The 15,173-nt window shown below is 22.9% G+C and overlaps 1 protein-coding gene across 1 annotated transcript in view; it reads left to right on the plus strand.

Annotated features, from left to right (window-relative positions):
• Positions 1 to 15,173, plus strand: part of LOC112595819 (metabotropic glutamate receptor 2) — a gene marked incomplete in the record, with an annotated part of 171,686 nt that overhangs the window by 117,419 nt on the left and 39,094 nt on the right. Inside the window, 2 exon segments of the mRNA XM_025341183.1 lie at positions 1,768 to 1,917; positions 13,647 to 13,780. Of these exon segments, the coding sequence (XP_025196968.1) occupies positions 1,768 to 1,917; positions 13,647 to 13,780 (284 nt within the window).

Here is a 15,173-nt window from a genome sequence, read left to right on the forward strand (position 1 = left end):
GCAAAACTGTATAAGATAACACAAAAGATAACCAATGGGATCTTTCTTATGTTAATTTATGTTAGTGAGATAAGTAAACCAAACCCCTTTAGGTTGAAAAACTACACTTAATAAAAAATTAAGATATAGACAATATTAATAATTATTCTCAATGTAACCGCAATTTTTTATATCAATATGGTCGAATTAAGAATATAGATGTTTTCTATTATTGCAAGTAATAATTTATCATATTAAAAAAATGTATTTATCTGTGTATTATCATGTTTTAGTTATTCATATTTTTCTAAATATTCTAAATTTAATTTGAGTTTCTAATTCTTTATAAAGTTATTCTTAGTATTTTTATGTCATGTTTTGTTTGTTATTATAATTATTGTAAATATATTTGAACCATATTATAATCAAAAAGATTCATTACCCGTAAAATGTATAAATAAATATTATAATAATAACCATCTAATATCAGTAACAGGCGCCTAAATTCCAAGCTTGTTAGTTACTTCTTATTAAAATGCAATATTTGACGATAAACTTAATTATAGAAAATAATCTTATAGGTATCTTTAAACAGCTTCAGGAAGTTTTTGACACTTTGTAGTATCTAAACACCATCGATGTAATACGTATATGCAATAAGTGGTTAATTCGTCAAAACTATTTTACTCAAATCACGTATGTAGGTTCCACAATATTTTCAATGAGAAATTGAAACTTCCGCTACAGTATCATATTAATGATATTACAGCTATTCAGCTTGAATACCATGATATAAACAACATAATATATAGGATGATTATTTTATCGCAATATGGGCAATATCTTAATAAATATAAGAAAATTTAAATTATAATCTTCATAAATATATTGGAGCATTTGTACTGTTAAATTTACAAATACAAATTTTTCTTAAATATAAAATAATATAATATAGGTAGTAATATGATTTTTGAAATATTTCATGCACTATATTATGGAGTTATTATAGTATTTCAGCAATATCGATATAACATAATCTCGTCGGTTCCTTTATGTCATAAGTATCATTATTAAACACATAAAACATAATATTATAATTTACTCTTTTTATTATAATTATCTAAATTATCAAATATTTATGATGATTATAATCAACTTAAATAATATATAAAGTTTTAATTAAAATCAATTTGACTCATTTGATGTTAATAATGTAACAGTTTTTGAACAATGTTATAAAATTACAATTTTGATTTAAAAAAAAAAAAAAAAATGAATTAATTTTTTTATGAATAAACGAGAAATCTAAAAAAATCTTGAATTTATTTGAATTAAAATATCAAAAAATGAGAAAAATGGTTAAATTATTCTCTGTGTGTATCTCATAAGGTTTATTCACCGGTTGTTTTTGTTAAATAACAAAAAAAACTCAATAATTCTAGTTATTTTAATTTTTAGAAAAAAGTTTATATGTCAAATATCATCGTTTTATTTTGTTTTTTTCTACACTCCATAAAAAACATAGTCTCCTCATGTGTAATATGTTCACAGTAAACTCATTTTTTTTTTTTTTTTTTTGTGGCAGTTCACCAGGTTTTTTTGTTTTTTTTTGTTTTTGTAAATACTCTTACCAATCGCCCGGTGTAGTACATTAATTTATATTCTTTTTCCACGATCGAACTATTTCCCGCATTTATTTCTGTAGTTAGTTAAACCACTCACAGATCTTACAAGCAAAGATGTTTACAATAATAACGGTTTTTTACTGATTCCTATCATATGTTTCAGGTCTTACGGGTGATAATTTTCACTTCGATGACAACGGGGACGGACCTGCCCGTTATAATATCATCCACTTCAAACAGATAGAGCCGGGTATTTTTAAATGGATCAAAGTCGGTGTGTACTCGGACGGTAAACTCAATCTCAACATGTCCGGTGAGTGTTTTGTACTATAATAGACGTAAACTTTATAATCGTAAAAGCACTATAAATATGGAATTTGTTGTCTTAGCCAACTCTGTTATGCAACCATTTCAATATAATAACGACAATAATAATGGTTAATGGTCCACAGTACACATATTCTATATTATTATTTACACCAGTTGTAGGTCATGAAGGCATTTATTATTATTTTATTATTGTTATTATTATTACTAAACATAGATCTTATGCAAAATAATATTTCAAGTATTCTTATGTGCACGTGACATGTGGTTTATACGATATACACGTGGCATAAAAGCACATTGCCGGAATACATTTTACTACAGAAGAATAATAAATGCAAAATATTTATTATAATATTAAATTTCAAAAATTCATTCTCTATTAATTTTTATTCGTTGTATACTTGTGTATTATTTTTTATGTATTTAATAAATAATAACATACATTTTGAACAAATAAATAAATATATAATTGTTATTATACACGTTTAGTTTTAAATAAGTATGAATACTATTTATAAATCTAAATTTTTCAAACTAGTTAAAGGTAAAATTTATAATATAATATGCCAATAATACAAAAATTTATCAACTAAATATATTATCTTATGTAAAATAAATTAATTACAGTCAACTTTTGATGATTCGAAGTTGACAGGACTGTTGAAAAACTTCGAATTACCGAGAGTTCGAATTGTTGAATAGTTTAAAATAACGAGAGAGCAAAAAAAAAATCAAATTATAGGGAGTTGAGAAAAAAATTTTGTTTTTTATTGTTCTACAGATTAATTATTTCAGTAAATTAAGTGGTACATATTAGAGTATTAAAGTTATCGACGACTCGACGAGTTAAATTACTATTAGAGACGATTAAGAAATAAAACGTTAAGGTTCTTACGATAATACTGTATAGTTATCGAAAATATTAAGCTAAATTTCTACACAATTTTATAGTACATAAATTATTAACAAAAAGATTATAAAAATACAGATAACATACATTTGGTGAATATACTTCGAATTTCTGAGTGTTGAACAAATGATACTTGGAATTGTCAAGTGTTAGTGGCCAGTTTTCCCAAAATTTAATTTCGAATTACTGAGTGTACTTAAATGCATTGTTTTTCTTAGAATTATCGCGTGATTTTCAAGGGACCAAGTATTTCGAATTACCGAAGGTTTTGAATTATTAAAGGTTTGAATTATCAAGAGTTGACTGTAAGAGAAAAAAAACTATATTCATTTTATTTATTCGGTTATAATACATAATAACTTACAAGGTGATTCACTAAGCATCCTCAAATCATTGATTGTAAATTTATTGAAATTTTAATTTTAAGAATTTTTAAATGTACTTATATATCACACTTTAAATTATTTAAATTTTGTATGCCATTACAGACTATTCTGTGCTAATGCAAAGTTATTTTTATCAAATGAAAACCAACTTTTCAACAATTGAAATTTCACCATAAATTATTAAACAGATGTTTATTTTTTTGATTATATTGATTTATCTATACCAATATGCCAATAAGTAGCTTCTTTGTTATAAACATATATTTACTAAGAATAATGATTCTTAAAACCGCTTTACAAATATTTATAATACTTGCAATGTAGGATCTAGTATTTGACACTGTGCATGATGAACAACGTGAAAATTAATTCTGAATTTAATGACTTGAAAATGAAACATAAAAAAATAATATAAGTAAAAAATTAGGGATAATATTTATGACGAAAGAATTAAGATGACAAAGATTTAGAGTTTAAAACGATATTTCTAGGTCAATTGTCTATTCTAATGATTAGTGATTTGCTATTATATGCGTATAGAAAGGATTGAATGACATGGAACATTGTTACAAACAGAAAACTGGAGATGCTTTTAGTACTTATTACTCATTTAAACATCATGTGGCCACGTAATCTCCTGAAGCTTGATCCAAAATGGTTAAGCGTCGCCTATGTAATTCTGCTTATATAAAATCCTGGTTGTTTTATTCGATAATTTTTACATACAATTTTGATAGATTAATACTAATTACTAAATTTTCCAAATAACTATAGCCCTTTATATATTATAAACCCATTATTATGAACCTAAGTACACAAAGTTAAATAAATCGAATATACACGATTAAATTTTGATTTAGACACAACAAATTTTTTTGAAAAAAATCATCTGGTTAAAATTTTTCAAAAAAAAATGTGATTTAAATTTAAAAATAAGAAGTTACAAAAAAATGTATGTAATTTAAAGTCGTTCCCTTATTTATGTTTAAAAATTAAAATATTAGAAATGAAATAAATAAATAATTAATAAAACAAACGAAAATAAACATAATAGGTGAATAACTTTGTATTTTTACTGTGAGTCTCGGGGTATTATAAATTATTTTACCCATCATGTGAATATTCTATTTGTTTATCATCAATAAAAAATATTTAGTTATACCAAAAATGTATCAATAATAAATTTTTTACAGTTAAATATTTTAAAAATTGTAAATTTTTCGAAAAAACAAAGTCAAATTAAAATTAAAATTTGATTATCAAATATAAATTGTTGTTTACAAGATAATTAAATAAAAGTGTAAAGTTTTGACAAAGCTTTATATTTTTAGGTATATAGATTATATTTGTTTTATTATATTACATATATGTATACATATATATATATATATTCAATCAATATCAAAAGTTTATGTTTTTTAATAAAGATAAAATTTATAAAAATGTTAAAACTAAAAACGTGGCTGATCAAAGTTCTAAATAAAAAATAAGTAAAAATAACCCGACTCATTTTATATTAGTTTATGGTTTTAATTGTTATAAGCAATATAATAAGGGTGGGTTCGTTAAATTCGGTATATAAAATAAGATAAAAAAAAAAAAAAATGAAAAAGTTTTATTTTTCATTAAATTTAGTTATAGACTTATTAAGTAGCGTCGAATTATTTATAAGTTATAATTTTAAGCTCACTGTATAATTTTAAGAAATTGAATTGAATGTATTGAAAATTATTTAGACAAAATAAATATAAATCTTTAGTTCTTACAAATACCTACTTAAAAATGTGTCGATTAACACAATATTTTATGCTATAAAAATGCAAAATGTAATATAATTTTAATGGAACAAGCGAATTACTAAACAGTTTTATATACAACTTATGATATTTATACTGCTTGCATTGTACATTTTTAATTTTTTTTTAATATTCTTTAATGTAAATCATTTTTTTAGAATATCTTAACATACATAAAATATGTTTAAACCACGCATTAATAAGTCACTCTCAAACGTGTATTGGAATCCAAACGTAAAATTTAAACATTAATAGCTTAAATAGCTATTATACTTTTTTTCGATAGCCCCATTTCAGTATCCCCTATTCTGTTAAATGTGTTTTAAATGTGCATATACGTAACGAGCAATGACTTCAACTTATGGTTTGATGGGATTGACTTATTTTTTATCGAAGTTCACGTATAGAAATAACAAATTTACGTCTGATCTATATGATTATATAATTAAACGTGAAAATGATTATATTACATTAAATCAGTAAAGATATTCTGCTTCTAGCATTATAAATGCAAATAAATATAGTTATGGTTTGCATACATTCATTATAAATATGATATGCAAATGGAAAACCATTCCTCTTGAAATATGGCATTGGCCCCTGTCATTTATAATTTGTTGTCACTGCAGTAGAATAATAATTGTAAAGCGATTAATTCATGTTTAAATTATAATTATTTTTATACTATTTTGTAGTTAACTAGTCTTTAGATCCCACGACTAACAAACTAAAATATATTATATTTTAAGTCACGTAATTTCAAATTATATTGATTTCATTGTTTAATTCAATTTGAGCTATTCGTTGGGGTCGTTATTTTCTGTTTGTTTTTTGCCCATTATATTTGTATTGTTGGTACTAAATGACAGAAAAAAAAATATATTAGGCATTTTTAGTACTCTAAAAAAGGGTTAATCATATGAATATAATTTTAACACAATGCCAGTAAAGGTAAAACGCTTTAAATAAACGTTGTATTTACTATTTAGTAGAAATTGAACGTAATAAAATAGTGCTTTGTGAACACGGCTTTTTTAAAACACTCTTAGTAAAATCTATATAATAATAATTAAACGTGCAGATAGTTATTTTGATGTAATTTATAAATACCTATAAAATATATTAAATACATAATTTGTATTATATTACATATTATATTAATTATTGGAGTTTTTTTTTGTTTTTGTTAACTTTAAGAAAAAAAATCATTCCTGTACATATACAACGAACATGTAATAATAATTTCGTGGGTCCTATGTGGTACACCAATATACTGTCATATACTCATATATGAGTCTTAGATTAAATATTAAAATTTAATTTAATTTAAAATCAATAAAATCGTACTATATTAAAGACAATGGTACCTTTGTGGAAGTTGAATAAAATGCAGAACAGTGTCAATTTTTTATATTTTTTAAAATCAATAAAAGTATTAGTGACCAAATGAAAACGAAACTCTTAGTGATCATAATATTATAAGTATAAAAAATAATTATATGGTTACCAAATTTTAATATTTACAATTATTGAGTACTACGTCACAATATCATTCGTAGCCTGAAGAATAAATATTCAATAATAAATATATGTATACAACTTTACCATCTTTGATCATCCTTCGGATAAAATCACATTTTCAAATACTAAATTGCGTTTTGATTTCTTTGAAACATATTGTTCATCTATCACATTTTGTATATTGTGAGTAATACAAAAGCGATGTATATCACAAAAATAAAATACTTAATTAAAAAATAATAATAGTAATAAATTATACTGAACCTCAAAGGTCAAAATACTATTCTATTTCATTTCTTTATTAAGATAGTGTATTTTTCTAAGATTAAATACGAAGAATATTACTTTGAATACACAGACGTGAGTTTTGTTATGTTCTACGGGGGATAAACGAAGACGGCACTCGATATGGTTCACTTGAATCACATTAATCTATTTTTGTTTGTTAATTTAATACTTGTAGATCGGTTTTTGACTGATTTGAGAAAACTGAGGCATAAAAATTAATTACAAATAATATTACTTGAGCACTCTGTTTAATCTTATTTTATTATGTTTTAAAAAAGTATTAACTTAGATTTTTTAGCTTGAGTTTTGATATGTGTATAAAGAAAAAAATTGAAAATTGCATGAACTATAGGTATTATTGATAAGCTGAAATATTCAGTCAGTGTTTTCATTTACTTTTATATTAAATAATTGGTAATGAGATAACTGAATAAACGAAGGTCTGCAAAAATATTATTTATGATCTTGAATGGCAAGTAAATTGAGGTCAATTTTTCATGAAAACGTCAGCATGAGTTCATAGTGTAGTCAGCGGGTAATAATAATGTTGAAAAAAAAAATGACAAAATTAAAAATTAACTATATTTTATAATGAAATTAGTGCCTCATTGGATCAACATTTTTAATATATGCAAAACAGAAATAATAGGATTTCCATTTTTTATATATTATATACGCTTATAAAAATTCTAAATTATTTATTTTTCACATTTTTATCTTTATTCGCTAAAACAATATAATTTGTATTAATTTTACACTTATAGTTTCTAATTTAATTTAACTATGGATATTAAGGAATAGTAAGTTATTCAAATTTTAAAATAATTAAATTCAAATGACGGTATATTGGTATATAATTCATTTAAGGAAACTCTAAAAAATGTATACAGTGTTCTCTTTATTTTTAGTTAAAACAAATCGAAAACTACAATAAACTATTTTATATATTTATTCATTATTTTAAATTATTTTAAAACAAATCAGTAAGGAATGAGTATTTAATATAATTATAAACATGTTTAGTTTTATGTTTAAATCACTAACATGAAAACAAATAAGAATGTATAATATTTTTTTTATATTAAACTACAGATTTTTTTTTTTTTTTATTAAGTAAATAAGACAATCTACAATCTATACAACAATAAGCACATTAATTTGATGAGATAAAAGAATACAAAAAGAAAAATAACAATGAATATTTTGATTTTGGGGAATTATCCAGTAGAAACACCCAGCTCTTGATATTATTTATTTAAGTCGGTTAAGATGGATTTAACTACAGATAAGTATATAAATATTTTTATTTACAATAAATTACATAAAATTTGCATTATTATTAATTATCTAATATTAAAAGGTAATCTACGTTCACTTAGAGTCTTAAAAATACTTGTGTCAGTGACATATTATGTAGTATTTCACAAAGATATTTAATGATTACTTTACCGAACTTCAGCTTATTTTTAAAACTTAATAAGTTGCACATAATAAATAACTAAGTTTCGCGTTTTAGTTATAATTAATAATAAAACAGTAATGAGTTTATCTTAAATTTCTAAATTTCTTATAACTTATAGCTCTGTTTTCATTTATATTCAACAATAAATATATTTACTGAACAATCAAACATATTTAATTGAAAAGACTTCATAATTGAAAGTTAATCGTATTAAACCTAAAAAGAATATCATTGTTTTCATATATATTTTATGAACATTTATTGTATTATCATGTTTTCAATGTTAAAATATTAAAACATATTATCATATAGTCCAATTTAGAGACCGTCACTGTTATTAATATAGTATATTTATTGTATTATGCGAATACATTGAGTAATTTTCATAATAATGTACCTAACTCTCGGAAATACAATTTATAAAACAAATTTAATCATAAAAAACTGAAAAAATAAATCAGAAGCTTATGTTTTATGTGATTAAGGCCATATGTTATATTCAAAATATACCTAGAACTAATATTTTTATTTTATTTTATAATATTATATAAAATTAAACTTTTTTACGAATTGATCTATACACAATGGACGCTTTTTCGTCTATAATTGTTTAATATTATATTACGCGTATAAGTAAATATTTTTTCATCGGGTACCTATGTTATTTTATTTTCTGAATAAATAATGATAAGTAAATAACACATAACTAGTAAGTAACTTCACATTCCATCATAAAAGTTTTCTATAATGTATGTTATCCGTTTTAATAAAATATCTAACATGTTTATAATTTTCTTAGTAATTGTATTATTTAAAATTTAACAATGCAATAAAACAAATAGTGTTTGGCAATAAAAATATGAAATAAAAATTTAAAATGAATTGTGATCATTGAATTTCATAATGCAGAACATCAATGGTTTTCAAACTATGCTATCGAAATATTTGATACAAACAAATATATTAATTTATAAAACATAACAATAGATTATTTTAAGTATTTTCATCAATTTTTATCCTTAAATTTTATGAAAAAATGTTGAAAAACTCAATAAATAAGTTATAAACTACATAAAGATAACGCAATGGAAGGCACGCTAAAGTGTTTATTATTATTATTATTATTTAAAAAATCTCCTGACTGAAAATTTACAATTATGGCGCTTTATAGTAGATATAACATACAGTAGTTACACTATAGTGTAATCTAGTACGCTTTAGATAGAGTTCAGCAGATATGAGAAATTTTTGGATATATTGACACTGAATAACAATTATTTACAATTGATTTGGATAGGTATGAAGTCAATATCAAAAACATAATCTGTTGCTCTACCATATTGATACTAATATATCATACTATACTCAAAACGTGTGAGCGCTAATTTTATAGATAACTAGCTATCTCACGTGCACTTCGTTGCCCGAACAAAATACATCCATGTTAAATTTTGTTGCCTAATACTAACATTTAGCGTAAGGCATGTAAACAAATAATATTTTTGGTTTTCTGACTAGGTATATAGATGATATTTCTGAAATATCATCTTTACATAGCTGTTCCACCATCCATCGTAGCTTGTTTTAAACCATTTATAAATAGTATTTTTTTCATCATTAGTTTTTTTTTTTTGAACGACCCAAATTTAATTTCCTTTTTTGGACCAAAAATCAACAACTCGTAAGGTTTCATTAGTGTGAACTAAAAACAACGAATAAGTTGTGTACTATTATATTACAACAACTATTCATTAAAATACTAATTTTGAATAATAATTTATCATTGGTAACACAGATGAAAAAAAATATCTTTATGTGGGTATTTTCTAATTGTTAAAAAAATGAATAACTCGATTTTTCATTAGCTCGTATAATCAGAAATAGGTTTGAAACTTACTCCACGATACATTCTTGAATTAAAAAAAAAAAAATTCAAGATTAGGCTGAGTAGAAATTATTTCCATTTATATATATATATATATATATATATGTAATGTATACGTATATAAGGATATTATAAGTTATTTAACATAACCTTCACTGTCATACACAAGAATTCTAAGGCTAATATAAACAAACACATAGGTCTGGAGTATTACCATTGTTGTTCCAGTTTTAATGTTCTGCGATAAATGAATGTTATTTTTTAATGTATTTATTTTTTTTTTTTTTGTTTTGTTTTGTTATGTCTCAACTAATCTTCTACATTATAATTATATCTAGTGATAAAATGTTTTTAATTTATTTTAAACATTTAAAACATTCGCTCAAATGTGCCACAAGACTATAAATCAAAACCTATATGTTTAATTTACTGTGTACCTATATTTATATTATATGCGTTTGTTTACATTTGTACTGAATGCTTATACCTTTTATATAATATAGTACCCATGGTTTATAGCTGTTCCAACTAAATACAACAATTTGAAACATCTCTTAAGTAGACAGGCAAAAAGTAAATAAAATCATCGGCTAGTTGATAATTAATATTATAATGTTTTAAAATTTAAGCATGTATTAGAATGATATTTAAAAAAAAAATTGATTAGTTAGACAATTTAATATATATATATATTTAGACTGAAAAAACAGAACAAGCATGATTAATAAAATATAAAAATACAATTAAATTAAAGTTATAATTTTTAATTAACGTTAGAAAAATATTTAAGGATCATATTAAAACTATATTGCGAATTCATAATTTTATAAAAGTTATTAAAATATAATGAATGGTGACTAATGATGTAAGTAGTAATTATAATTGAAAAATACTTTATAAGTCCTGAGTTATTTCATCCAATAGTAATCTTACGCCGAGTACATACAGAGACAAAAAAAACTGTGTTTATTAACAAAGTTTAAATATTTTTGAAACAACATTTTGGATTTTTAAGAATAAAATTGTGCCCTAAACAGTACCGGTAAAAATCAAAAGTTATGTGTTTTTTGTTGTTATTTTTTGAGGCGAAAATTATCGAACGTGTGTAGAATTTTTTTTTTTAATATCTAACAAAAATTTATTTTGGGATTTCGTAAGTAAGGCGATAGGTCGATAAATTAATTAATTTATACATACATAGGTATTCTCTTTGAGTTTGATGTAATTATACTTACGTTATTTGTCATTATTGTTTATTACCAATAGTTTTTTGCCGTGTGTTCACATTTTTTATACATATTTAAATGAGTTATTTATCATGAAATATATTATATAACTAATAATATGTTTTATAATTTATTTGTATGATTATTTTTTTTTATAAATTTGATATTATTTTAAATTTACCATAAATATTGTTGTTTAAATAAATGTTATTTATTTTGGATAAAATTGAAGAACTTTTACTTGAATAACTCATAATAGTTTACAAAAACAATTAATTATTAATTATTTATTACCAGTAATCTAAATAGTTGTCTAATTAATTTGAAAAAATTTAAAATAGCCTATACACTTAAAAACTCTACATAATTACTCGTTTAAGTCATGTACATAATGTATGTATACTCATATAGTGTTTAAAAATATTTATTTATGAGTTACATTAGACATTAATAAAAATAAGAAATAAGAACAACCAATACAATTTTATTAAATCACTTGGTGTCCATAAATAAATCATAATAAACATTAAACGTGTACCTAACCTAGGTTAATGTTAGGTAGCATTTTAATTGTGATGTTTAATGGTAATGTTTATGTCGCTATAGTTTTATCTATAGTACAGTAATTTATTGATGCAACGGTAGCGATATATTTATACTACCATTGTAATATTAACTTGACTTTTTATTTTTATCGGAACATTAACCAAAAACACAAAAACTGTAAAAACTATTATTATTCTCTTTATTTAGGTTAGGTGGTTTTGCATTTTATATAAATATATATAGTATACGAATATATTATGCATATGGCTGACTTAGCTCTAGCGTGTGCTTTCCAGAACTTTCTCTTCAAATTGATGACATATTTAGTACAATATATCAGTTGATTTGTTTTTAAAATAATATGTAGAAACATTATCTTTAACCATTCTTATATATTACTATTTCAACTAATACACAATTCTGTGGTAATATACACATTACACATATTAGGTTGGAATAATAATATGTTATAATATTACTTCCTGTAAAATATCGTATCATGTAATTATTTTGTACCATCAATGAAAATCGATTTAAAATGTCACACATTTGACATTATAGATTAATCTAAGTAGATATAACACATAAATAATTATTAGTTTCTTGTTTCTTGCCAACTTTCAAAGTATAAAATATAACCCAAATACTCAAAATGATTAAAATAGAACTTCAATATAATTATTTTCAAAATAACAAAATACAAACATTAATATTTGAATATCATTAACAAAACGATAAATTTGACGGTGTTTCATTTTGATGAAATTAAAAAATATTTAATATAATTTTATCTTTTTATTTGTATAGAAAAGACGATTTACTGTTGAGCAATTATTTAGATATATTGCACACGAATTCTTTGCGCAATTAGGAAAATAATTATATATTTGACGTTTAAACGAAGTATATATTGTTATTTAAAGCAAAAAATTACAATGAAACAATAAAATGTTCATGAAAGTTTCCTCAAAATTATTATTTTGATAACAAAATACAACTATTTAACACTCAGCTGTCACCTATCATTATTTATTTATTTATGAATTTATTGCAGTTTTGATAATGCTTATAATACAGAGTTTGTAAAGTGTAAACAATTTTTTAAATTTAATGTTTTTTTATAAAATAGTTGTACAACAAAAATACTCGTTACTATATATAATACCACGGAAATTTATTAGTGGATTTTTTATAACTAACTCCTATTTATAATTTCACATCTTAACTCTATAGAATATATTTTTTTAATTTTTTTTTTTATGAATGGGTACTTTAAAAAATAGTTAATTACTAAAGAAAAAAAAATATGAACATTATTTCATACCATTCCATCAGTCTTTGCACACTGCCTTAGTCGTTCATACATTATACAAGTTGGATCAATTACAAATCAAATGTATTAGAAAGGTATTTGAAAAAATATATAGGGTTACTAATTGAGGTAAAAAAAATCTAAAAAAATCTAAAATAAAAAAAAAACCAATAAAAAATAGATATAATTCGTTTTTTGCAGAACCCAATTGTTAATTTTTTTTTTTTTTTTTGAATAATTTAATGTCTTAAAACAAAATTCAAAATCTGGCTGACCAATCATATTTGTGTATACTGTTTACCTTTAAAAAGTCTGTAGTATAATCTAATAATAACGATACTTTATATTGTTCTTGTATATGTATGTATTGGTCTCCGAAGAAATGCGATTCAAAACGGACACATCAAATCCACCGGAATCCATTTGCAGTTTGCCATGCCAAAAAGGCCAAGCTAAGCAGTATCTGGAGGGCGAAAAATGCTGTTGGCATTGTTTCAACTGCACACAATACCAGGCAAGACATTGCTTTTAATGAAGAAAAATAAATAATAACTCGATACCACTTTCATAGCTCATTAGTAGATGTATTCGTCAACCATAAACATTGCATCAGGCATAAAAATAAATATGAAGTACCTATTTGATATAATGCTACTTAATCATTTGTATTCTTATAACATCATTTTAGTGTAAATGCCAATACTTGCTACGCTTGTTTTTTGTTATTTAAAAAAAAAAAAAAACCGCATGTGAGGATATCGTATTTTTAAACTCTAAACTCTACCTACGCGAATAATTAAACATTTTAATTTAGTTTTTTTTTTAGGTTTTTTGTTTTAATATTCTACATAGGTTTTTCACGATGCAAATAATATGTTTTTTTCCTATTGTTTGTTAAATAAATTGTATTGTTCTGAAACAAAATGTCAAACAGTTATTTAACCACACATAGTTTTACTAAAGAGTTATTGGACAATTATGTCTATTTAATAATATTAGTGCTCTCCCATTCAAATATTATATCCACTAAGATCCATTAAATTTTTTATTTGACAAAATTAATTTGAGAATAAAATCTTCACAATTTTAGTTCCATTTCGATTTAATGTTTAAGCATCTAAGTGGTTATTATACATATAAGCTATTTTTAGAATTAATATTAAATCGACATTTTATTAAGTTAATAACATTTTTTTTTTTTTTTCAGAAGATTATTCTTTTGATATCTGAAACTTTATTCAACAGACTTCTTATACGTCTCTTGACAACCTATTTTTTTTAAATTAACAGTTACTTCTTTTATAATAATCAGCCTTTAAGTTTTATTTATATATTTTTATACCTGATACTCTCAAGTTCATAAAAGCGTCGCTTACATTATTTATAATATCACATACCTCTAATTTATTAAAATGGTAAAAATATTATCCAATTAATTATTACAAATTAATTATTTTTGATCCGTTATATTTGATAATAACGACTGCAAACATAATATAACAATTCTCAGAAATACTATATGATTATAGTTTGTTATTTTCTACTTTATTTCATTTTTTTATGATAGTGTATCATTGAAAACTATAAGCTATCATCAAAAACAAATATTTTATACTATTTTACAGTATCGTATCACTAATCGGCTATTCTTACAAAAATCTATAAATACTCATACTCAAAATAAATTAAGACAAAAATATTTTTTAAATTATTTCAAACATTTGTAAATATACATAGTTTCAACAATTGAAATCATTTTCATCATGACTACCTCATTAATAAAAATATAAATATTAACTGTAATTATACCTTGAAAATTTAATAATTTTACAAATAACTTGTAATAATTTTAATAATTTCATATTTTTAGTTTCAGTAAGAAGAACTTACTGAATGATGATAGTTTT

Source organism: Melanaphis sacchari, unplaced genomic scaffold (genome assembly GCF_002803265.2).
Source record: "Melanaphis sacchari strain LSU unplaced genomic scaffold, SCAv2.0 Contig2_pilon_pilon, whole genome shotgun sequence".
NCBI classification, from domain to species: Eukaryota; Metazoa; Arthropoda; class Insecta; order Hemiptera; family Aphididae; genus Melanaphis; species Melanaphis sacchari.